Below are 26,149 nucleotides of genomic sequence, written 5' to 3'. Positions count from 1 at the left end.
TTCTTTCACAAGGAAATAACTGGAGAAGCTTGAATGGAGTTGTGTTCTCCTTTAAAGGTGTGGGGGCGGGGAGCAGAGAGCAGAGTTGGGTTTCAGTGCCACCCCCTTTTTTCTATTCTCACACACACTGTAGTGTAGTGCAGTCATCGCACAGGGAGGCACTTTGGGCTGTGTGTATGTACCATGGTTATAGTCTCAAGCTTTCCTGGATGACTATGACTCTCACTGCCATCAATGAAGGACCACATTACGACACGCCGCTGGGGAACATGTCCACACCTTTTTCAAAGGTCATTGACCTCTGAGAAGGGATTGCTTCAGTTCCACTTGTATTTGTTGATGAGACCGAACTTCAATGAATCGGATGAGCACTTTTATCAAGTGAGAAGATGGCCAAGGTGTACAGACTCTATGTAGGAATAGTAGCAGGTAAGATTTACTGCTGTTATTTCAATCAGTGTTCAGCTTCCCTACTTAATGGTTGTTAAGAGTTTTGCAACCTTTAGACAGACGCATTACAGTGATGTTTCCATATAATTCTTACTTTTAAGGCATCTTCCTTATGAAAATTTTAAAGGTCATACGTAGCGTTGTTTTGGTTGCTGCATCCATGTGCCTCCAAAGCAGGTCTGTTTGAGACAGTACTTTCCATGCTGAGTCATATTTGTACAATAAAACTCAGTGTTGGTTAATAATTGAATGAAGAGTCCACACACCATCAATGTATCCCCTGTGATTACTAATCATTGTCAAAAGAGGAATGAAACATAACATTCATTGTAACATACTCATGCATGTATAGGTTTACACAGTGTGGTTTAAACTTTTACGCAATAAGAGTGAAAAGGGCTGTTAATATAGTTGATGTTTAGAGCACCAGAGAGACCAGGGTGGGTGTGAACAAATGAAATCGTCACCTTCTCCCGCCCTATAAGGCTGGCTGGCATTATGACTCAGCAGCTCTTCACCAAAACTGACTGATCACTTTCCCCACTCTGTCATTTCTTATGTGGATCCTATACTATGGGTGGAATGTGATCACAAATTTGGTGAAAAGGCTTGTGCATAGTGCATGTGCATATATTTATTTGTTTTGAGCGCGTACATGTGTGTGATTGTCTTTTTGTGTGTGTTTCTGTCTGCAGCTCTGGCCTTATGCAAATACTCCCTGGCAGAATGGAATGCCACCGACGAGTCTGCCAATCGCACTGTGTCTCACTGTCATCACCATGGCAACAGAGACAATTGCACAGGTAGATATGGACAGGAGAGGAGAGGCGGTTCCCTCATGGTGTCGGGCATGCTTGCTTTGAAGTTTTTAAGGTGGAGGTTTAATGGAAGAATGAAAGCACAGATACAGTGGATATAAACAAGCAAACACACCTAACCTTTTGATACTTAGTAATTTAGTAGTAGTTAGTTTGTGATATAGTAAGTAAGATAGTAAGAGCAAATGCCTTGAATGTGAAAACCTACTTGATAATCTGTTTCTGATTCAGGCCCTTTATATGACACATCATCAAATGCAAAAACAACAATATTTTCACTGTAATTTCAAGTTACTATAACAAATTAGGAGCAGCGTCACCAAAATTCACGTTTCAAAAATCAACAATCTTTTCAACAATAAGGCCTTGGCAGCAAGCCAGATCTCAAGTTTCAGCTACCTCACAACCGAGACTCTCTTATTGATGTCACCTGAACAGCAGTATTCTTTTACAAGCTCATTTTCAAAGATAATCCCACTACAGCTGTGTTAGGGTGTGTTTCAGTGTGTGTGTGTGTGTGTAATTGTGAGCAAGCTAGAGTAAAGAGTGAAACGAAGAGGCAGACAGGGAGAATTGGAACTGCGCTTTAACTGTACCCCGCCTCAGCATGTGTTTCATTTAGTAAAGAATTAATTAAAAAGAATTAATAATTGAGACACGTGGTTGATGAGACCTTGATGACATTAGGCTTTTCCTGGCACTGAATCATCAGGATTCCTCTCTGGATCACATTGCAAACAGTCTATTTATACACCAGGCCATGCCAGGGGGTGAGCATGTAATGGAAGTCAAAGGAGCAAGCTGACAGAACGTGACACAGTTGCAGAAATAGTTTTGGTTTAGTTTAGATTAATGTCACAGTAATATCTGCACAGTAAATATAAAAATATAGCCAGGAGACTGGAAACACAAGAGCACATAACATATAATGCAATCATTAGTGAGCTTTAGATGTAGATGGATTTTGTTACATTCAGATCATAGACTGTATAAAAAAATGGAATTAGCTTCCGAAATGAAGCCCGTGCAGAAGTACCTTAAACCTTTTTTGAAATGGCAGCACTCGATTTATTACCTCAGTAAACATTTTCCTAATGAATTTATGGTCACAGTTGCTAGTTCCACAGTTCCCGTTTAGAGTAAAATAGAAGACAAAGCAGGGTATGGATTAGGGGGGACTGCGTTGTGACTAACCAATCAGAGGCAAGTCTTTGTAGCATGAATGTCACTTCTGGCTCCAAAAAAACATGATGGCCATGAAATCAAGATGGCGGCACCAATAAAGCGAGACTCAAGGCCTCAGATCGGCAGTCCACAAACCAATGGGTGGCTACATCCACTTCTTATATACAGTCAGTGCTATAGACCTAACTTTCCCCATAGCTTGCTGCTGGCTGTAACTTTTAATTGACCAGGAAGACACATCATATATACGATTTGTTTGATCGGTACAAAAACGTAAGTGTAAAAATTTTGGTGGTGCCTCGGACAGAATAAGGCTAGCTGATCCCCATTTCTAGCCTTTATGCTAAGCTAAGAGAACTGACTGCTGGCTGTCGCTTCATAATTTACCGTACAGACATCAGAATGGTATCATCCTCTCATCCCCTCAGCAAGAAAGCCAATAAGCATACTTCAAACTATTCCTTCAAACCCAATATATTACATTTTTTACAGATGATGAAATGCTGTATAGTAATATAGTAATAATAATAATAGGCAAATACCATACTTACCTTGAAAATAATCATTCTGAAACTAATTTTAATTGTTGTCTTTTTATTTCTCCAGCAGATACAATAGATACAGGGCAGCCCAATGGCCACTTCTCCAAATGTCCAGAAGATTTGACACACTACTGTGTCCATGGGGAGTGTCGTTACGTTAAAGAACAGAAGACACCGTCTTGTAGGTGAGAGGCGTTTACTGCAAAAAGTTGGAGATGATGGTGATCCAGAAATATAAAGATATGGGTGTAGCTGTAAAAAGGACATGAAGGAGAAACTCAAAGTTAACAGCTTGACAACAAAACTAGATGAGCATGATAAGGATTTAAAAATAGAACAGATGAAATATTTGGAGAAGCAGAAAGGGAAAATTCACATATAATCATTTGAAAAGTTTTTTTTATTGCTTTGTCTCAGGTGTCAGCATGGTTACATTGGTCCCAGGTGTGAATATGTGGACCTGGACTGGCGGATAGGAGAGAAACGACAGATCATAATTGCCTGCATCATCGCAGGGCTTGTCTTCCTCATTCTTGTCATCATATTCATCTGCATTTGTTCACAGTAAGGTTTTCTGCTTGTGGGATAGAAAAAACTCTATTACTTGTACTTAAAGGAACAGTTGGATATATTAGGAACTACACTTATTCTCTGTCTTGCTGAGAGTCAGATGAGAGGATGAATACCACTGTCATGATTGATAAATCAATTTTCTTTAATAGCATCATTTTTGGCTTTCACCCACTGTTAGTGGTGGGCTGCGCAGAATTTTAAGCTCTGTGATTGGATGATTCTTGCTAAAATGGATACAGGGGTAGAATTTGAGGTTAACTTCCATAAATACAAACTTTTATTTTAATCTTTTGCACTCATTATTCAACTGGGAGAGTTTCATGTTGATCCAAGCCCCAAAAGTGCTACAACTGTGAGTCATGTAACATTGTCTATGGGACAAATGAAAAGGACTTTTACCCAAAACAACTCCACCCACTCCACACTCAAATATAGTTTAGATTTTGATTGTAATAAATAAACATGATGTTATGTGTTGATTTGTGAGTTTTGGAGGTGCTGGTAGGTGGATTTTCATACATTTGGATAGAACCCGTTGTTTTTGGCCTGTATGCTAAGCTAAACTAACCAGCTGCTGAATATAGCTTCATATTTAGCGTAGAATGGTATCAATCTTCTCATCTAACTCTCTGCAAGAAAGCTGTCCATTTAAAATGAAGGCATGAATATTGAACAACTGGCTCTGCTATTACTGCTGCATATAAATGAAATATACTGTGATCTCTGTCAGTCGTAGGTGCAGATTGTGTTGGCGGAGGGGAAGACGGAGGGAAGAACCAAGGAACGGGACAGAGAAGCTCAGCATGATGGACACCAGCGCAACACGCACAACCTCAACGGCAGACTCAACAGAGCTACCACACACCGACGCTGTATGAGAAGTGTGTGTGAGTAAGTGTGCGACCACAAGTCTGGGGATTGTTTAGACACGAGGAATTTCGTCCTTCGCTTGACAGCTGCTGCCTTTTGTCTCACAGTGACAGCAGTGCGCTATAGAAGGTCCCTCTGTGCCCGCAGGACTGAGGCCTGCTCAAAGGAAGGACATTTCTGGATGAAGTGTGCCTCTGGCTGTGTTAGATCAAGCAGCAGCACCCTCCTCTTTAAGGGCAGCCTTGTCTGAAACTTTGATAAAGCTTCAGAACAAAAAGATACCTTCCTAGATTTACCATAAACACAAGTTGGAGATGAGTGTTTAGCAGGTTGTGTGCTGGCAAGGATGTTTTTTTTTCCAATGGTGTGGAGCCACATCCGCTTGCAGCCTTTCACTTAGCACTGCTGACTGCATAACGTCAAGTAAATTGTTGCTATGTTGGAAAAAGCTGTGTCACCAGCTGGCAGCCGGTGATAAGAGTTAATCAGGTCTGTGTGGGAGAGACGTGGACACTGACAAATGAAAGGAGAGGGACTGTGATACTACACTCCATTGTCGCAGAAATAAATAATTAAATGTACATATATATCACAGCAGATACTGAATACTGTTTTTTGTTGATCTTTGTGTCATATTATTTCTATTTTGTTTAGAGCTGGTTTTCCTTAAAGCTGGAGTGCTTGACTTTTACATATAAATAAACGTACCTTAGATTCAAGTGGGGATCAACGGTAGCGACAGTGTAAGATACTGCAGCTGATAATATGGCAGAAAAACCTAAGAAACATTCAAGAAAAAAAATCAGCATTTATTTTTCTGTTCACGTCAATGTCTCCATGTACACCCACATATAATATTGTTACTCATCAACATTAGCAATGCAAGAAAAGCCTTCTATATACTAAAGATTGCAGTTCTGGACTCCTGGGCTGGAGGAGGACAAGGAGAACTTGTGCTGGAGGCTTTTTTGAACTATATATTTGGAGCCAAGCAGCCTCCTAGCTACAGAGGCAGAACAGCCGAGTCTGTGTGTGAAGGCTGGACTGAGGTGAAAGTGCTCCACTGTATGAGGCACTTTCTGCCAGCCTTTCGCTGGGTTTTAACGTGTATCTGTATGTTTATTAACTCTGCATCTAAACGCTGAATGAAGAGAGTCAGTGAAGTCCATTTCTACACATGCTACACAAACTACTTGAATGCTTGTTACAGATCATAAGTTTCAACTTCAACCTTTAATCAATATGTGCAATATTTACGATATCATAATCAAACTTTCAGATTAAATGAGTATGCTCCCTTTCAGGTGATTTCATGTTGGTTACAGCTTTATTGTGTTGTTGTGCTGCTATGGTGCTTTATTACCAGCTGGAGCGAGTGCTTCATGTTGCCGAAGCCAACTAATTCCAGTGTGAGTGGCAACATAAAACAGTATCGTCCTCTGACATAATGCGACTTAATCTTGTTGTCAGAAAGGGATTATCTTGCATCTAACTTTGTCCTGGATTCCAACACTGCTTCAAATGTCATTCCTTGACAATGTGCTGGGCAGTCTGCCAAAAATCAATGACGTGTTGGTCTCTCACCCAGTGTACCAAGAGTTAATGAGATCGACGGCATCACAATAGAAAGTGGGTGAACAGGTGGCAAAGCTAAGTTCATACATAGTACACTGTGTGTGTATAGTCTCAGTTTTGTCAACTGATACGCTCACTTCTGTTGAACTCCACATCCCCAGATATTTTTTCATTGCCTAATATTTAGACTCCATCCAACAGACGCTGACTCAAGTGACATCATACAGGAACAGGAGGCCACTAAAAAGGATGCTTAAAGAAATAGTTTGACATTTTGGGAAATGCACTTATTTGCTTTCTTGAAGCATAAAGATTGAAAAAGGGGGATCACGGCTAGTCTGGCTCTCTCCAAGGCACCTCTAAAGTTCCTATAACCCAACATAAAACCACAATTTGTCATTTTGACTCTGTGGTTTTTGCACAGATTAAACAAACCAGACATACTGTGTTATTCAGTGAGCCTAAGGGGTGCTGGAAGGCAGATGTACTTAGCCTTTAGACAGAGACAGTATGTTGTTTTGTCTCTGTGATTTACAGTCTTTATGCTAAGATAAGCTAACCAGCTGCTGGCTGCTGCAGCTTTATATATACCATACAGACATGAGAGGGATATTGATCTTGAATTCAAACGATTCCTTTAAAACAATCTGTTTTCATCTTCTTCCCAGTCGCACTGCTCTTTCCGTTAATGGTCTTTCCTTGTTTTTCAGGGTTTGGTTTGCCACCAACTCCAGTTTTTGAATCCCCTTTCCATAATACCATTAAAAAAAATTGTTTTGTGTGCTAAAACTGAATCATAGGTGCCAAACGTAATTCATTCTGCAGAGACAGTCCAGACTGACTTGTTATTTGGCATCCGTTAATGTGAATTGCTTTGCTTTTACTTGAGGCTACATGGCTCCTGTAGTCTTCTATTCAAGGGCATCTATTCTCTGCCCTGTTAACAATGAAGGTGCGAGGATCTTTGACCTAATTTCAGGTGGCCTGCTTGCCCTGCTGTTTTCAAAAGAGAGACAGCTGTGGAATGCTGGAGTTTCTATATGAGGGGTGTGTCTGCAGGACTTAGAAATGAGGCTGATAAGAAAGACAGATACCAAACTGTAGTAGATGTTTGATTTGGAACGGAGATGCAGTAAAATCTATTTCATAAACCTGCAGTGTAACTTTGAAACACTCGTATATTTCAGTGGACTTACTAGTTGATATTAAATCCCAGATGGAGTCTGGATGTGACAGCAGGGTTCATTTGACACAGTTTTCACACTGAATGCTCACAGCCCCATCTGTTCTCTGGTATGTGTGCAAGCTGGTGACTCCAGCAGCTGCGCTATGACCATTTGACTGGACAAAATTGCAAGGTACAGAGTGCCTTTCATTTGTGGACAGTGTTTGTAGTTTGCATGAAAACCACTGGAGGTCAGCAGAACACCGACCACAACAGCCTTTTCAAATACTCAACACAGGCATTTGGACTTAATCAATGACAGAATAAAGCAAAATACATTTACTTCACTTTAGTGCAGTTTAAAGGTACTTGAACTTCGAAATATCATCCTTTTTACTCCACTACATTTCTCTTTTTCCAATTTTTTGCTAATCAAAGGTTCAATTAGCATCTAAATTATGATGCATTGTTATAGAGTAAATTTAACTACCCCAAAATATATAAAGTTGTTTTAATTGCTTCAACCTCAGCCATATTAAAATGCTGTTAATACGTTAATATATAAGTAATAATATAATATATAACTTAACTGCTTGCATAAAGAGCACTTTTACTCTTCATATGCTTACATTTACTTTACTTACTGTACTTTTGTTAAAGTAAAACTTTGACTGCAATGCTTTTACTTGCAACAGAGTATTTTTACTCTGCGGTATTGTAATTTTTACTGAATTAAAGGGAATTAATTCTTCCTCCACCACTAGATTGAATATTTCACGAAAGATATTCTAGTGCACCCATCTCATTAGAGCTAGAACTGCATGACCAGTGTGATGGTCTGACTTCAATGATTTTCATCAGCACACTTCTAGTTTGCCAGAAGTAACACAGGGCAAATGGTTTAATCTGAACCAACCCCATGTTTGGCATAGGGGCACTTTAATCATAGAGATTTCAGGAGTGGGTAAATACAGTGTGAATGCTGCAACTGCCGTTCTCACTCTGTAAATCCATCCACCTCATGACATGAGCTGTCATGTGAAGATGTCCTCCAAAAAAAAAGCAGGATCAAGAAACCATTACTGGGATGGCAGGTAATTCTGATTGGAAAAGATAACAGTTATAAAAGAGATTTTCCCTGTCAGATATGTTTATTTTTCTCCCTCTGTGCTGCAAAGGATCTACAGTGGACCTGACATGTTGATTCCCCTGTGGAGATTTCCGATACAAAAGCCCAAAACAAAGGGTAAATGTTTGGTGATGTGACATTACACGGATTATTTATGGATGAGGGGCCAAACATGGAATTCATACCCTGCTGACTTCCTGGATAATGAATAAAGGCTTGGTTTCCGTTTCATTCAGTCGTCACCACCACTGAGCTAAAGGTCAAATGATATACAAATAACTTTCTTTTTGTTGTTACAGTTATATTAAGCAACATGTTATGTATTAAACTGAGTCAAATCCCTGTCTGTAATGTGAAAAGGTTGCTGCTAATCCCACCGAGAGTCAACACCTGTCTGTACTTCTACACAGCAACCAAGAGCCACTTTATACAAAAGGTGTGAACAACGGCTTTTGTCCCACAAGACTACAACTTTGAAAATGAAAAGAAAAAATTGGAGGTGTGGTGTTAGACAGAAGTGAGCTTATCAGACCTTTGTGTCTATGGCCCACTCATCATCTCTGCCAGAAGCTATAGGCTCAAGGCTTTATTTGTAACTACTAGCTTAAAACACCAGAATCTTAACCAAACTGTCTGCAGTGGAGTTGCATTGTGGGTAATGTAGGCCAAAGGGTTTGACAATTTGTCTGTTTATGCAACATTTTTTTTGGGAGGGGGGTTCCACCAATTTTCCAGGAGTGCAGCGCTACTTTGGTGGAGTACTCTTATTTTGGGGGATGGTTTGGCTGCTTTGTTTTGTTTTCTTTGTTTCTCTCTTACATTTGAACACTTGTATCACAATTTATCCAAAAGTCTTCATTGTTCAACTTCTTGTACAGTATTAAGCAGACAAGCTATAGTGGCCTTGCAGGTCGAACTTGCATTGCTTTCCAGGGAATCATCTGCAGCATATTATTACCTTGAAGATACATATCAGTGTGTATGTGCGTGCGATGTGTATTGATGTCCCTGTATGCCTGGGATATCTTACTAATTGAGTATAACACTAAACTCCAGACTTTAATAGATCCCACTGGCAGCCTATCTTCTACTTTAAATGCAGTAATAAGCAACCATTAGTAACAGTAATAGAAACAGCAATTAATAACAGTTACTGAAAATGACACTTAATAACAACAAAGGGAAAGATGGTATGCATTCTGCTTTATAATTGACAACAAAATCATCAGTCTTCACTACAGTTAGATATAAATGTGTGTGTATGTGTGTGTGAGAGAGAGAGGGGGAGAAAGAGAGAGAGAGAGAGAGAGAGAGAGAGAGAGAGAGAGATGGGTGGGTCATCTCCACCCACGTCCAATGACTGATTTATTCAATTGTTTATGGACCAAGGTCAAGACAGTGCGTCTTTTTCTTTTTCTTTTCATCTAATCAGAACCAAGGACAGTGCCAGATTGCGCCTGAGCGCTGCGTCAGGACGCTTTCTCGCGGTTGGAGAGCTGAGACGCACGGAGAAAATCTCTGAGGACCACGGCAAACTGATGAGGAGCTCCATCAGGGATCGACAGCAACATATCAGTCATTTTGTGTTTATATCTATTCACAGGAAATCTAGACCGCTTCTCAGTGTATATTTGTGTGTTATGTATAAACATGGAGGCTGGCGCACGAACCTAAAATCCAAGGATTTTACTCCAAGAGGCGAAAGATTTACATCAATATAGGCATGACTTCAGAAAACGTCCTCGGGGATTAAAGTTAAAATGTCTGGAGAATTTGCAGACTCTAATTACGAAGGCTCAGCGGGGATCATCTATGCTGCAAACGCCAACTTTAGCTGCATTTTCAACATGACCAACCGCTCCAACGCTGACTACTTCCACCTGTCAGACTCTGACAAGACAGATTTAGTGGGAGACGGCGCCGCAGTTGTGAGGATTATCATCTCTGTCATTTACTCGCTGGTTTGCGCGCTGGGTCTGGTTGGGAACTTGTTGGTCCTGTACCTGATGAAGTCAAAGCATGTGTGGAAGAAATCCTCCATCAACCTTTTCGTAACTAGTTTGGCAGTGACTGACTTCCAGTTCGTCCTGACTCTGCCGTTCTGGGCGGTGGAAAACGCGCTGGACTTCACGTGGCTTTTTGGCAAAGCAATGTGCAAGATAGTTTCCTATGTGACAGCTATGAACATGTATGCCAGCGTTTTTTTCCTCACTGCCATGAGCGTGGCGCGTTACTGGTCGCTCGCCTCTGCGCTCAAAGGCAGGCGGCGGCGCCCGCACTGCTGCTCCGCGCGGTGCATCACCATTTTCATCTGGTTTGCCGCTGTCTCCGCCGCCCTGCCGCACGCAGTTTTCTCCACAACCGTGACAGTTTCCAATGAGGACTTGTGTCTTGTCAAATTCCCGGAATCCAACGGAACCACGCAGTTCTGGCTGGGACTTTATCACTCTCAGAAAGTGCTGCTGGGCTTCGTGGTGCCGCTGGGCATCATCTCCGCCTGCTATCTGCTCCTTTTGCGCTTCATCACCTCCAAAAACATCAACACGTCCAGCGCCAAACGACGCGCCAAAGTCACCAAGTCTGTCACCATCGTGGTCTTGTCCTTTTTCCTCTGCTGGCTGCCCAACCAGGCGCTCACAGCCTGGGGCATCCTCATCAAACTCAACGTGGTTCATTTCACGTATGAGTACTACACCACGCAGGTGTACGTTTTCCCCGTGTCCGTGTGCCTGGCGCACTCCAACAGCTGCCTGAACCCCATCTTGTACTGCCTGATGAGGCGGGAGTTCAGGAAAGCGCTGAAAAAACTCTTCTGGCGGATGACTTCGCCGACAGTGCGGCCGATCACAGCCACCACAAAGCAGGAGATGAACGAGCAAGGGCACATCCCGGTACGAGTTAGTGCGCCAGAGGAGCCCGCTGTGGTGTTTTATCCCCCGGGGGCTGTAGTGTACAATGACAGGCGAGATCTGCCGCAGAACAGCACCTAGTGCCGCATGAGCATGTTCTTTTTAAAATCTTCTTTGACTGTTACTGATGGACATTTACATTAATGTGAGGAAGGCTGTAGTCTGGGTCCAAGTGTTCAGTGACCAGCTCATGTTTGTCCGCAGACCACTTCACATGCTTCTGTGATTTTGTACTGACCTTTATAATAAAAGAGCCACGGACTTTTGTGCATAAAGAATGAAGACATATGTATTTTGAATGTACCAAGTCTGTCCTAAAATGTGAAGAACAGCGTTTAATGTCCAAGTAAAGTGCATCTACAGTATGTGAGACACTTGCTGGTTCTACTCTTTATTCAGGAAGAGTGTGTCAAAAAACAGGGGGTCTCAGAGAGGATTCCAAATACCAACCAGCATATTTTTTAAAGCCACTATAATCTCTGGCCTTGGCATATTGGATAAAAGTGATTCCATTGAGCTCCACACAGTGAGGTACAGATTTTGAATTGGCTACTGGCGGATAACCTGAGCGGAGGTATCATAATTTGCATTGGGGAGAAAATGTTGCAATGATGACTATTAAGAGTCAGCTGGATCTGTGAGATCACTATCATGCAAAAGTTCCGCCTTGCCAGGCTCCAAGTTATGTGTTTGTTGCCCAACCAACGCGGTTCGAACCAATCAACCCTGTCGGAAAACGGTGGATTGCCCCTTTTGGGTTGCTGCCCCAAGCTAGGGAGTTGAAGTAGCTCTGAGTCTTGTTCATGAGCTGGGGTAAAATGGAACGAGAGCACTTGATGTACACTCTCAGTACTCATCTACAGTAATGAGCTTCGATCAGTGACCGAAAGAACAAGATCAGGGATACAAGCAGTCAAAATGGAAGAGCTGGAAAGCGTTGCTCAGGAGAAAGACATCTGAAGTGTCTTGCTTAACCTGTTGCCACCAGGACATAAAGAAAACAGATGGACAGCATTTATAAATAAAGCGGAGTTATTGCGGGGTTTAAACCAACTTAAACAACCCAATCATGTTTTATTTGCTTACACTAATAACCTGGAATTAAAATGTCAGGAAAATTTCCCATCAAGCCAACCTTAATCTGAAAATCCTTAATCCTTAATTTTTTAATGCTATTTGCCACTGAAGCAGGAAAAACTCCAAATGCACGTCTTTAAATGTCAAGTTGAGAGCAACGTCAAATATTCAGTGAGTGCAATTTAAGTCAATTTAAACGGTCACGATATTAAAATCCCTTCCTTGCTAATGTCTGCATGAATCAACCCATCAAGAATTCCACACATATAAACCCATCATCAACATGGATTTAACAGAGTAAAATTTAGTGTGAGTGTTTTTGACTTCTACAGACATGCCTCCGACTCCACAGGAAATGTTGTAGTGTGCAGGATGTCAGAGGGGTGGGTTGGTATGTGAATTCTTCTCACCTATGTTTAATTCAGGACCACATGCAAACAAGTCATCAGTGCCTTCATGGGGTGATATTGTGAAGAATCACAATATCACCCCTTTACAGTACAATCTGACACTGCCAGTTTGAGTTGACCGCCCACACTCAGTTATACTGTTGTTGCACTGGTTTCAGCTGAAACTGGAATCCTGGATGAGCAGAGGATTTTTTGAACGGGTCGACTGCACTGAGAAAAAGTTTATCTTCTGGGTCTAACAGAAAGTGCAGGATTTAATTAAAGTGAGAAGTCAGTGCTGTCTTATCATTTTTTAAAAGGATTGAATGAAACTTACTGAGTTGATATCCCTGCAGCTCTTTCTTAAGTGTGCATGTGTGTGTGTGTATGTGTGTGTATGTTTTTTTTGTTTTGTTTTTTTGCCTGTGTGTGTACAATGACAGTGGGAAACAGAAACCATAGATGCATATCTGACAAACCCACAGTAACAATCAGCATCCAAAAATGAATACCACATCTTGCACATCTTTTTAATTAATTAAGGAGCTAAAAGCAACAGGACCAATTTTATGCACACCCCGACAGGCTAATCCAATTAAAGAATAAATGGCAACGACTGTGCGCGCGCGCACACACACACACACACACACACACACATCAGTTTAACACCCTCAGAGAGAATTTCATCTGTTAGTAAAATCCCTCTTGGGGTGAAAAGATAGCTTGAATCATAACCAAGAAATTCAAATGTAGTAGTGTGCATTCCTCTAGAGCTGAGCCAATATCTCCATTGATCTCCCAGGACACTGGAGAAGCCCCTTTGATGTGTAATAAACCGATTTTTGAAGATAATTAGATATTCAGTAAAAGGCCTGTTTGAAAGGGAAAGTGCCCCATTGCCCCATCCTGTGAAATGTGGGTAGAAATATTTATGGATGCTTTAGACATAAGCAACTGCTGTCCGTAGATTTCAGTAATAACAGAGACAAGAGCGAAAACAAGCTTTGAAGAGTGAGACACCAACTGCTGTCTTTCCTTACAAATCCTGGAGGCAGATACAGAGATATAACTAGGAGCAAAGAAGGGAAACTGATGCTTTTCACAGTGATCCAGTCAAGAAAAAGTGAAATGGCTGACAAATTATATTGAGCCCCATTGGCTACTACATGTTGGTTATTCCAGCTAGCGTACTTTCTAAAGATCACCGCTGGACACATTTTGAGACATATAAATGATTCTGCTTTGAATGATAATTTGTTTCTGATGTGGTCCCCACTCGCCCATGGAATGAATTAAAGATAATCTACACCCAACAGATATTATCTTTTTATGTTATTTTGCATATGACTGTGCAAATATTTCTCATTTTCAGTGTTAGAAGAAAAACTATTTCTTCTGTAAAAGTAGCAATACCACAGCGTAACATGTCTAAAAAGCCAGTGTCATATTTCTAGATGTTATATATGTGTCCCAAGTGTATTATAGTGTAAGTATAAACAGCTTTTTAATGAAGCAGAGCAAAGAGGAGGAGGCAGCCATGTGTGTCCATTCAGCCTGTGTCCATTCAGGCAAGTTGGATTCATGCAGATGACATTAGGAGCATTAGGAGTAGAAAGAGGAAGCTACATTTTTCACCCGTTGGCTGTCTCATGTACTACTGCCAGGATAACGTGACAGTTTCAGCAAATATGTTTTTGTAAAATTCACCAACTGCTGCTTTAACAATGCCATGTGCAAAATCTTAAGCTTTTGATACTTTAAGTAAAGTTTGCTGATAATACCTCTATACTTTTGTAAAAGTTGGACTTTTGATAAGGGACTTTTACATTAATGTGTTGGTACTTTTACTTAAGTAAAGGATCTAAATAATTCTTTCACCACTAGAAATGAGAGTGGTACAATTCTTCTCATCTAACTCAGCAAGACACACATTTTTCCTTTAATATCAAATATTTGAAAAAGACACCAATTTCTGTTGCACCCTAAAATGAAAATCCCTCCAAAGAGTCAGGAATGTTGATCAAAAGCATTTTAAGGATATAATAAAGAATCTTCATTTATTAAAACAATACAATAAAAATACTTTTGCATTAGCAGAATCATTCAACATATCTGATGAAGAGGGCGATGAAGATGCAGCCAAACAGGGACATGGTCGAGGCTGAGAGGACCACCACGATTACACTTCCTGCCATGTTGACCAGAGCGCCGAGCCCGGCGCCCACAATAATTTGAGCCAGCTGGACCATGCAGGTGAGCGCGGCACAGTCCACCCCGGTGCCTCGCTGAATTTCATTGCTTCCTCTCAACTTCAGTTGTTCCTGGGCAGCGTGAGGGAGTTTAGAGAGGAAGAACGGAGGAAGGGGGGAAAAAAGGGGAATAATGTTTGACGTCATCAGTTTCTGTATCATCAGAAATGTCCACATCAACCAACAGCTGGGTAAACAGATTCAGCACTGGGAAATATGAAGAGACCACTTCAAGTGTAGGGTTTTTTTAAGGTATTGATTGAACATGCCAGGTCAAAGTGTTTTTTCTATCCACAATTGACTTTTGAAATCACCTACGAGAAGATGTTGCATTCTATTATTTACTTATATATTTGTCTGGTGTAAAATAATAGTATAATATTTTAGTCAAATACAAATGTAAAAAAACACTTAACACAAACACCAACATACACCTGGGTGTAAATAGTATTGTTAGCTTCTGACACGCCTTTTATACATGTATTTATGAACTTGTTTGGGTGATTCACTTTGCATCAATATTATACCCAGCTGTCCTTTGTCCTAAATGAGAATAATGTTGTTCAAAATGTTGCCACACTGACCACGGGACAGCAAAAACAAAAGTTCATCTAGAATTCATAAACATATTATTTTCTCCCAGCTTTGTTCACTTCCCTGACATTCACACACAGTTTCCTAAATGCTAGTAAGTTTTAAATATGGACAACAAAACTGATTTTACAGGTGGGATCTCCTGGACACGAGGCTACAAGGGAGGGAACAAAAGCAGTCTACAGGCTTCCATATGTAGACTGAAATCTGTAGGTGTACTGACTGTTACTCTTCTTAGATACAGTTTAATTGTTTTATTGTTTATTTTTAATACAAGCGCACAGGAATCCTGGAAAACAGAACTGATACTAAGTAGATTGTCGTAGTGTAATACAGTCAATTTAATTTCTCACAACAAGTACTGCTAATAATATGAAGACAGTGGGATAATGTATGTTGTGGCTTTCGAGGGAGCTTCCCAGGGTTATCTCAGCTTTGACTTCAGACTTCAAATCTATAATAGTAAACATGCCACGAATTGGAAATGTGGATTTTACCAGATCGGGAGGGTCTAGTGACAGACAGTATCCACTTTCATTATTTCAGTTGTAGGAGCCAGGGATTTAGTGGCTTAACTCATACTAATGACTAAAAGTAGCTCTTTTCTCCTCTACCTTGGCTTTAACCTTTCCTTTTTTTTTTAATGTGTCTTCTGAATCCTCAGGATTTTGGAATTAAAACACTAAATAGCTGGAGTACCCTTTGAGTTGAACCTTTAATTCATTCTATTCAGATTCACGCATCTCAACTCTAAAAGTACAAGAAGGAAGCACATCAGGTTCTTTCGATGTTCCTTTCTTTGAGTTTTCACCATCAAAATTGAACAAAATTTCTGCAAATTATTTTGTCCATTAATCAGTTCAGCCATTTATCTGTAAAACGGTGAAAAACCTAAACCCAAAAATATTTAGGTTAATATAATATATGACAAAGACAAGGCTCAAGTGCTCACATTTGAGAACAAGCAAATATTTGGATTTTTGCTTACAAATTACAAAGTATGTTAGTATCTAATTTAGTTGTATAATCTTTCAGTGAGCGGATCTGAGGACGTCTCTGACTACAGGCAGCCACTTAGTGCACCTGTCGGTAATAAGATGACTGATGCACATATCCCAGCTCTTTTTTTTAAACTTTGGCTGAATGGAATGTTTTTTTTCCTTCTGATCATGTCCGTCTCAACCCTGAAAAACATTCCCACTGCCAGCACTGTACCTCTTCTTCACGCTGATACTCTGCAATCAGGTTGAACGGTATGGTATAGAGCGTGCTGGACATGACGCCGAACACGCTGCAGAGGATGAGTGTGGCGATGATATTGGGGAAGAGGCCAATCAAGCTGGTGCCAATGCCGAACACAAAGTAGCCCATGAAGTATAATCCCTTCAGGCCGATGTATGGGAGAAGGAAACGCTGAACATCTGAAAACACACAGCACACACAACATGCTTAGCTACAAAGGAGATCAATTCTACAAGAGAATCACAAAAACAACCAGGAAGAGTGTTGATTCAGGGTAGACACTGGATTATTTGACGACTGTTTTGTCTGTTATGGTACTGTACCTGTGAAAGATGTTATCACAAACATTTTAAAACCCTCCATAGCATTCAATAGAGTCACTACAGTTGACTGGACATTTGATTGGATACGCTATCCTCTGTTTCAAAGCAGTGATGTCAGAAAAAAAAAAGACTCCAGACCATAAATAGAACCAATTTCAAACTCGGAGGCTGACAATTGTTTTGAAGGCAAATTATGTCTCTGTGACACAGAGGTAGAGCAGTTCATCTACTACTCAGGTCAGCGGTCTGATCCCCACTTCCTCTAGACCACACGATGAAGTCTTCTTAGGCAAGACACTGAACCTAAAATTGGTGTTTGAGGGTGTCTGTGAGTGGTTAGTTGGGTGTGTAAATACACTGTTTAGGTACTGCTACAATAGACCCTTTGTTGGATTTAAATGCACAGGGTAACACAGCTCAGTGTGCTTCAGTGAAAACACTTGTGCATTATTTGTGCAGAGCCATCTAATGAATGGTTGCAGCACACTATAGCCTGTAATCCTATTGCAAAAGACAAGGAAATGGTAATTGCTCACTGCAAGCCGTCAAACTGTCATTCACAGAAGAGCTAACAATATCATTGCAGGACATGGTGATATTAATGGATCCTATAAGCACTGTAGAAAAAATAATAAGACCCTCTCTTTGCCCCTCTTACTCAATCTGATACTTACAGGAGTAGAGAGCAGAGGACACAGCATTGATACACAATCCCCAGCAGCCCACTTCTACCCCTCTCTCGTATGTGGCATAGGCTGTGGAGTTATGGTCTGCATAAGGATTCCCTTTGTATACAATCTGCAGAAAAGCAAAAAGAGAGAAACTAGCACCATTTACAGGGATGAGGGAATAAAGTCAAAGCATCATAAAAGCAGAGGAGATCCAAGCACACTGAAAAACGGTGGCCTCCCTTTTTAATACACGCTTTTGTTTTCTCCCCTGAAAAAAAAGAAGCAAAATTTCCTGTAAGTCAGCAGGGATCCACCGACCATACAATTGTTATTCCTCATACAACAAAGCCCTCAGTATTAGATTACATTTTTGTGCATTGGGTCTTAATTAACTGTAGCAGTGAGTCTTCTGTCATGGTGTGAAGTGCCCCCTTTGATCAGCATGCACATTATATTACACATGTCAATAGAGGATTACAAACAACAAACAGCTCCCCTTCCATCGTCCTCGGTCTGCCCCCACACAAATATGGATGAATGGAGTGTAAAAGCAAAAACATATTGCAGCATGATAATAATGTTATATAGAACCTTTGTGCATTTGCTTTATCCCATATTTAACACCAGGTTATGACTAAATTAATTGGGCTCCAATGACCTTAACAGATAAGTTTTGGGGTTCAGTTGTCTATGAAATGCTTGAAAATGCTAAAATTCTTCATCTCACAGTTGCCTCTCTATTGTGTGCGGAGAAAATGCCATGAAAGAAGAATATCGCAGTGTCTCAGAACTCAAGATGACATTTTGAAATGTCTTGAGTTATGTGACTAACAGTCCAAAACCCAATTGACAATCATATAAAATAGAGAACAGCAGCAAATCCTCACATTTGAGGAGCCAGAACGGGAAAATAATTGGCATTTCTGTTTAAAAAAAAAAAAGACTCAAAAATGAACTGTAAGAAATGTATATGAAAGTGAAAGTGGAGGGGAAGAATTCAATGGCTGTAATGACCGCAATTCAGTTCACATCTGCCACATTAACTGGAAAATAAACAGAGATTATGAGTTCTATACAGCACTAAAATGGTAGAGAGCAGTGATGAGGATATTCAATGTGAAATCAAGACATTTCTATGTTCAAATAGATTAGGGTTTTCAGGCTATAGCACTGATTGGTCAGTTTTTAAATGCTTTAAAAGCAAACTCATGTCTATGGTATCCACATTCAGGCATACAAATCAATAGGCTACCTGTCCCATAAAATCGGTGAAGAAGAGCATATTGCAGAGGAAAGCTGCCCAACCCAGCAGGTGACTGACACACAGGCAGCGGTAGTGGGGAGGCATGTTGATGATAGCTTTCATCAGCAACCTGAATGTCATCCTCTTCTGTGCCTGCAGATACATACAAACATCACAGACGTCAGTGAGAGGGTTTTAAGATAAATTAAAAATAAAAAGACAGATAGACAGATTGGGGGTTACGCATTACAAACCTCCTTGTTTGGCTGCTTGGCACTAGAGGTCACTGAGTTGGCCTCCCCCAGAGCAGAGAATGACCTTGGTCTGAGGTCTGGGATCGATGCAGGGACTACAGGAGTGACGGGCTCTTTGGTTAGTGCACCGTAACCATTACTGTGGGAGCCCAGCAGGCGGAGGGCACTGGGAGGTGAGGGGTCAGATAGGTCCTTGCCCAGAGGTTGCTCTGGAATACTAAAGAGGTGCATGGTGAGGAAGATGCCCCAGGTCAATGCTGAGAAGAAGTAGATGACTTGGTACTCAGAGCCCAGCAGCTGGCCAATCACTGAATGACCCCAATCCATCGCTCCCACCAGGTAACCGCACGCTCCGCCCAGACCTGGAAATACACATCAGCAGAGATTAAAAGACTATGTAGGTGGTTGTTTTAGAGTTTTAGTGAGTAATGCACATCCTCATATTCTGCTCGCCTTGCATATACTTAATAATGTAAAATATACGTGACCCTTTAAGAGAGTTGCTATGTGAATACCTGTATATTCCTGAGGGAAATATGTAGCTCTTTAGCAGCTAAATGCTCCATTATGTTCACCAGCTAGCCTCCAACTGTTTGCGCAGTGGGTTTTTAGAGTTCTGTTTTCAGCCACCTCCATTAGCATTATATGCTGGCAAATAAGAATCTATGTAATCATCAGTACAGCAAGAGACAGTTAAATACTGCAGACTGTATGAATCAAACTCAATACCAAGGCAGTGGACATGACCCAATCAGGCTAGCAGATATCAAAAGGCTGAGGCATAAAAGCTCCAAGAAAAACGGAGACGCTGACCTATTCTCTAATGAGGATTTCAAACTAAAAGAACTCACTTGTTTTGCTATGCTGTCATACATGTGCCACAATATGGGCACTCACTGAATCTGCCCCGCTTTACACATTAGTGTCCTGCTAGTACCCATCACCCCACACCACAAAAAGTAACAAAAGAAAGAAAAGAGAAAAAGACTTGCATGAATTTGTTACACTACTTTTAAAGGTAGATATGAAACAAAGGTTTTTAGAAAATGGTAATCCATGTGATTTTGTGGAGGAAGTACAATTTATGCCCCCATCAGACTCAGCAATGTTCATGGATTTGAAAGAAGAACCAATACTAGAAATCCTAGAGGTAGCTTTGTGCATGCTAATGTAACAACAGTGAAAAAGAGGACACAGTCCTTGTCCTTGTCCTTGTCCTCGCTTGTTCCTCCTACTTATGGAATCTTTAGGATCAAATGTCCTTCTGGGTTAACCTGTCTTGGTAAAACACAACGCTCTTTAAAACAGTGAGTAAGTGAACACAAGAACTCCATAAGGTTATCCAATAGCAAAATATTTAAGTGACATGACATCTCATCATTCAGGTACCTGAGCAGTAAAACGCTGACTCTGCCAGAGAGAGGCGGCAGCATTGATGGAATTCTTAACAGCAGGGAAGCACACTGGATGTTTAATTTGTCTTGGTTATTAGTGTGCAGCACAGGCTCGCTAGTGTGCCTTATGTGGGAATGGATGGATTTTGAATTTTCAGCCTCAAAACACAAAGACATCCCTTAAACTGTTTCATTCACTCATGTTATTTTACCTCTGAAACATTTGACCAACTATTTAAACTGTGATATCTCAGTCATTTGCTCTGCTTCTCTATTTATTTTATGTATTTCCATTTATTTAAATTTTTAATTTTACTCACATCAATACATTTACTCCCTTTTAGGATTTTATCTTTTATTTGTTTTTTAATCCACACTTTGGAGTTCTTGCCATCATGTCTCGTTTGTGTGGCACCTCGACTGTTCTGCCCAGAAACAGTTAAGCACAGCTGATTAGACCTCCAGCACTTGCTCTGATTAGTGGGATGATGATAAGATATTGTCAACATTTGGGACCTCTGTCTCTTTTAAACTTCTTTAAAGATCGCAGACAAAAGTCTCAGATCACAGGCTCCCTCCCTTGAGCGGTGATCACTAAGGCTGACGCCGTGGAGGTAACGCAACATGTGTCACGTGTAATGATACTGTTGGCTGCAGCCTGAAACAGCAACTTGAATGTGGGACAGGAGATGATCGCTTATACCGAATTCAAACTACAGGATTGCAAAAATAGCTACCTTTAAACAGCATTCCCAACTCTTACAGCAGCCTGTGTTTACATTCACATTACCTTTACACACACAACCATCTTGCAGTATAGTAGTGACTCTTGGCACAGTCCTGTGCTGTTTGTAAATTTTTGCACACGTGCTGTATAGTCTCACATGGCTTTGTGTTGCTTTATGTAGCACCGTGGTCTTGGAGAAACGTTATTTCATCTCATTATGTACTGCATGAAGCAGTATAGCATTTCACGATTGGCTGTCACCCCAGGTTTATGATAAAAAAAATCCTACGCAAAAGTTGCATGAATCGCGTAGAAACACAACAGTCCTTGCTCTTTCTTCACATACCGGTGGTGGCAGGGGCGTCTAAAGAGTCATGTGGCTGGCCTCGGTCTACCTCAGCCCAGACCCATGACTGCAGCACATGACTAGCTCAGGGCTGGATTACTGCCTGACTTGCATGCTCACACCACCCGGTGCCTGCTGACAGCTGAGCTCACCACTGACGCTCACACTGCAAACATCATCTTGCCCCAAAGCAGTGTATGAAAAAATATTAAGAATATTAGCTTGGTACTGTATATTCTTAGACATTTCTTTATTGACTCATTGGAAACATATTTTGCAAGGTTATGGTGGCTTGCAGAGAGGGTTTGAAAGATTTGAAGTAAAACCTAAATATGACAGATCTGTCATGTGAGCTCCTATAAGGTTAATCTTCAGTTATGTAGCTCTAACCTTAGTAGTAACTGTTTATAGGTCAGTATAAATCTGAAAATTTCTCCAGTCCCCTCTATCACATAACATAAGAGTCTTAAAGTGGCTGTGGTTAATTTACCACATGGAAAGCACTTACTCACTTTGAATAAAGTATAGGATTTCCAGGCAAAATAGTACAAATCTACTAAAATGGAGAACAAAAATGGACTCTGAATGTGTCCATAAGTAGCCACCATGCAAAAAACAAGAACAATATGTGCAATTATCCAGGATATTACAAATGCCTTGTTTACATTTAGCACTCTTGATTCTCCTCTTAGAAGACATCAGGAAATTGCAGTTTAGTGAATGGAAATCTACAACTCTATCCATTATTCCTGCATCCATTATTTCAGCTAGGAATGCCACATTTGTTTTCATAGTTTTCATAACTTTAGGGACACCTGCTGTATTTGATAGTACAAGTTGAGAAGCCATTCATCCACTCAGCAATGTGCCCATGGCCGTAAGGTGAAACGGAGCTGGACACACACATTTTGAAATTTTAGCAAGGCCACAAAACATGTTAGAAAGAGTTAGTCTAAATGTTTCCCTTTGTTCCCAGTTTTTATGCTAAGCTAAGCCTCTCACCTAGCTCTTGGCAAGAAAACTAGAAAATCTCGTGAAATCATCTTTTCATGCACATTTATCAAAAGACAGACCTGATCCACAGTCCTTCTCAACAGGAGGACATCTCACAGATAACAGCACAGTTCATGGAAATGTTCACAAGTTTCTCAGTATGTGTTATTCCGCCCACAAGTATGCACATGGTCACACCAGAAGAAGATCCAGTCTAAGTATAAGAATCCCTGCCATACATTATCAGTACAGTATTTGTTTTGTGCATTGCTCCGCCACAAAATACCCATGAGGCAGCTATTACTTCTGAAACTCTCAACAAACAAATAACTAATGCTGATCAAATCAAAGCAGATCAAGATGCATGCTGGGAACAGCCAGAAAGGCAAGATTAATGATAATGATCAGCGTGAAAAATCACAAACGCAGAGTCAGTGAAGTATGTGTGTGTGTGTGTGTGTGTGCTTATGTGCATGTGTGTATGATCTGTATGGCAAACCTGTGAGCAGAGCGTGGTAGTGCAGGCCTCGTTCCTTGTCTTGATGTGAGCACACATCAAACAGGTAGGCCTTAATGGGCCCATCGATGAAGTCTGCAGCGAAGTCAAACAGCACAACTCCGAACATCACCACCACTATGGCCCATATACTCCTTAATGACCTGTCACTGACCAGAGCTGCAAAACAGAACAAAAGCATCTCAGCACTGCAGCAAGCGATAACAATAAATAACAATAGTATGACACTGAACTTCATGTGTCAAGTTTGATGCATGATGCATGTCAGAGGAATAAGAATCCCAGAGGAGCAGCACAATGAAAGGGATTTGCAGCTTGAAGACAATGAGAAACCACTTATGTCTGGCAGGTAACAATTATATTTCACACCTAACTGTTAAATCATTTTGCCATGTCGTGTGATAAGTTCTCTTCATAAGGAATGAAAGATGCTACAAGCATATCACAAACTGTGATCTGAACATAATGACATTTTAGAGAGGCAATAACATTATAAAAGTCTACAAACTTTAAAATGGATTTATTGTAGCGGAGAGAAATTTCATACATTCTCTATCACTGCGCTGGGTTTTACATCAAGTCTGTTCTGACATTTCCCTTGCTATTAAACAAAAAGAAAAACACATTTACATTTAGAATAGAAAGGGCAATTCTTGGGGCAGCGAACGTGAAGCTGTTCATCCTATGGATACCACAATGCAAATGTTTTGTAACACGATGCCTGTGGCATTTACTACAACCCTGAGAATCATGAACAGGTAATCAGCTTATCCAGTTTTCATCAGAAGAAAGGAATATTTTATGCTCAGTATGATGATTACAAAGCACAGCTAGTCTAAATCTTCTTTATGTCAAATTGTATGGTAGATTTATAAAATAGACCCTTAACCTAGATCACCGAGCATTCACTTAAACGTTGCAAGATCAAGATCACTGTGTTTGTTTTTATGGATATTTGCTAAAGTGTGCAGAGATGTGTAGCAGACTGGTGTTTTTGTAGCTCTCGGTGTTCTCTCCAGTGATCGCTCTAATTATCCTTCAATCAAATGGCATGATGTTGATGTCGGTATTGAGAATGATGTATTTCATGCACCCAGATTAAAAGTCTCCAAGGCCAACTGTATAAAAGCAGAGGCGAAACAATGTGCACTTAACCCCACAGCCATCCAGTGAAGCTGTTTTAGTGGGGAACAATACAGCAGCATTGTAACTCTCAGCAGTGAATCACTTCATCTGCAAAGAAAACGGTCTTTGCTATCTTTTTTTTAACAAGCAATTTTAAAGGGCACAGATCTTTTTGTGCAGAGATCTTCTCCTGATGCTGCCTGCAGTCGTGCAGATTCTCATGAAAAGGTTTTGAGTGTTTAAACTTTATTGGCTCTTTCCTACTGTGAACTAAATGTGTGTTGAGATCAGTCATGCCTCATCATCTGTGTGTGCCAGTGGGCATTGGCTCAGGAACACCCTACAAGTCCCACATTTAAGTCACAACTTAAAAGTCTGAGCAATAAGAGCTTCCCAGGACCTTGTGTCCAAACATCAGCGAGCAGATACTGATGCAATTTACTAAGTCTGTAAAAGGAGATAAGAGAAAGGTCCAAGGCAGAATGATATAAGCTATAATCATTATATCAGTGTGAAAATAATCCAACATCAGAAGCATACATGGAAGGTTAAAGCTGATGTTCTTTAAGGGACAACAAAACTACTGGAACAGCTGGTGTTCATATTCTGATAGAAACATAAAGATCAAACCGTATGTTTGCATTGCATTTACTGAGTTTTACAAGATATGCTACAGTAATTCTTCTGCACGTCTCCAAGCATGAGCATACATTAAAATTAGATCAGATTTCAAGAGTATTTTTCTCTGAAATAGAAAAGCTGATTATGCATTCTCTCTTATGTCCTCTGAATTAAAGGCCCAGTGGCCCCAAAACAAAAACTCACTGTATATCTGTACCTCCCCCTCTCACTGTCTGTCTTTCATTTCCTCTCTTTCCTCAAAGTCCCTCCTATCCCTCACCTGAGATGACGGCATCTCCGTTCAGGAACAAGGTGATTCCCAGCAGCATAAGGATGCCCAGGGCCAGGATGTAAGGCCTCCGCCGGCCCCACGACGAGCGGCAGTAGTCGCTGGCCGAGCCGATGATGGGCTGGAGCAGGAAGCCGAGGATGGGGCTGATTAGCCACACCAAGCTGTACAGGCTGCGGGGCAGGCCCACACTGAGAAGCACTGGTGTGACAAATGCTGCCTCCACGGCGTAGCAGAATTCCCTTCCAAACATGACCATACCATGGAGAATAAGGCGGCCACGCGAGCGCCTAGGCGGCTCCACGGCCCCAAACACAGCACTGTCCACACTATCCATGTAGTCCTCTTTAGAGCCAGTGTAGTCTGTTGAGTACCCGTGCAAAGAAGTGCTGATGTGTTTGCCAGGCTCCGGGAGCCGGCAGGGTTGGGGCCTGACAGACTGATCCTCTGATAAAAGTGTCATGGTTGAGAGGGGAGAAAGAGGGGGAGAAGGAGAGAGGGAGAAGGAGAGAGGGAGAAGGGAGTGGAGAGGAGTTTGAGGTAAAAAGAGACAAAGACAGACAGTATGGTAGCGTTCTCTCTCAGTCCACAAGGTGGATGGATAAATGGCTAAATGCCCGGTCCGTGCAGTGGTGCTCAGCTTGAGATAATCCTCCTCTCTACTGCATAGCTGAGCAATGAGTCCAAGATCCAAACAGCTTTACTTAACATGTGAAGGTCTGCCTCCTGGTCTGAGCAGAGCAGAGTGGGACTCAATGAAGTAGAGAGGAGAGGGGAGGAGAGAAAGAACCGGGTGTAGTAAAGTGAATACTGAAGCTCTCTTCCCCTTCTTGGGTCTTTAAAGTAGTAAAGGCCTGGAGCAACTCATGGGACTGTGTG

General features: G+C 41.1%; 3 protein-coding genes across 7 annotated transcripts; 2 read left to right on the top strand and 1 right to left on the bottom strand.

Moving 5' to 3' along the window:
- The first annotated feature begins 138 nt into the window (after positions 1-138).
- btc (betacellulin, epidermal growth factor family member) lies at positions 139-9,755 on the top strand. Of its 5 annotated transcripts, none has more exons than XM_070850914.1 (6): positions 139-429; positions 1,146-1,253; positions 3,060-3,180; positions 3,413-3,559; positions 4,299-4,459; positions 9,740-9,755. In XM_070850914.1, exons 1-5 carry the CDS (start codon positions 390-392, stop codon positions 4,444-4,446), a joined length of 564 nt encoding a protein of 187 aa, XP_070707015.1. In that variant the 5' UTR covers positions 139-389; the 3' UTR covers positions 4,447-4,459; positions 9,740-9,755. The 5 variants fall into 5 exon arrangements, with proteins under 5 accessions (XP_070707015.1, XP_070707013.1, XP_070707014.1 ...); XM_070850912.1 differs by lacking the exon at positions 9,740-9,755 and adding an exon at positions 4,546-5,080 and having other exon boundaries at positions 4,299-4,455; XM_070850913.1 differs by lacking the exon at positions 9,740-9,755 and adding an exon at positions 4,546-5,080.
- A 144-nt stretch (positions 9,756-9,899) lies between these two features.
- Positions 9,900-11,297, top strand: rxfp3 (relaxin family peptide receptor 3). Its single transcript, XM_070850910.1, has one exon. It carries the CDS (start codon positions 10,068-10,070, stop codon positions 11,295-11,297), a length of 1,230 nt encoding a protein of 409 aa, XP_070707011.1. The 5' UTR covers positions 9,900-10,067.
- Positions 11,298-14,781: 3,484 nt separating this feature from the next.
- slc45a2 (solute carrier family 45 member 2) lies at positions 14,782-25,733 on the bottom strand. The gene is made up of 7 exons (XM_070850909.1): positions 25,262-25,733; positions 23,218-23,394; positions 19,259-19,620; positions 19,014-19,157; positions 17,765-17,888; positions 16,741-16,946; positions 14,782-15,003 (listed from the first exon to the last, which is right to left on the bottom strand). The coding sequence occupies exons 1-7, from the start codon at positions 25,731-25,733 to the stop codon at positions 14,782-14,784; spliced, it is 1,707 nt and encodes a 568-aa protein (XP_070707010.1).
- Positions 25,734-26,149: the final 416 nt, after the last annotated feature.

This window comes from Pempheris klunzingeri, chromosome 19 (assembly GCF_042242105.1).
Source record: "Pempheris klunzingeri isolate RE-2024b chromosome 19, fPemKlu1.hap1, whole genome shotgun sequence".
NCBI classification, from domain to species: domain Eukaryota; kingdom Metazoa; phylum Chordata; class Actinopteri; order Acropomatiformes; family Pempheridae; genus Pempheris; species Pempheris klunzingeri.
The sequence above is the reverse complement of the archived record's forward strand: the minus strand, read 5'-3'. Positions and strand labels throughout refer to the sequence as shown.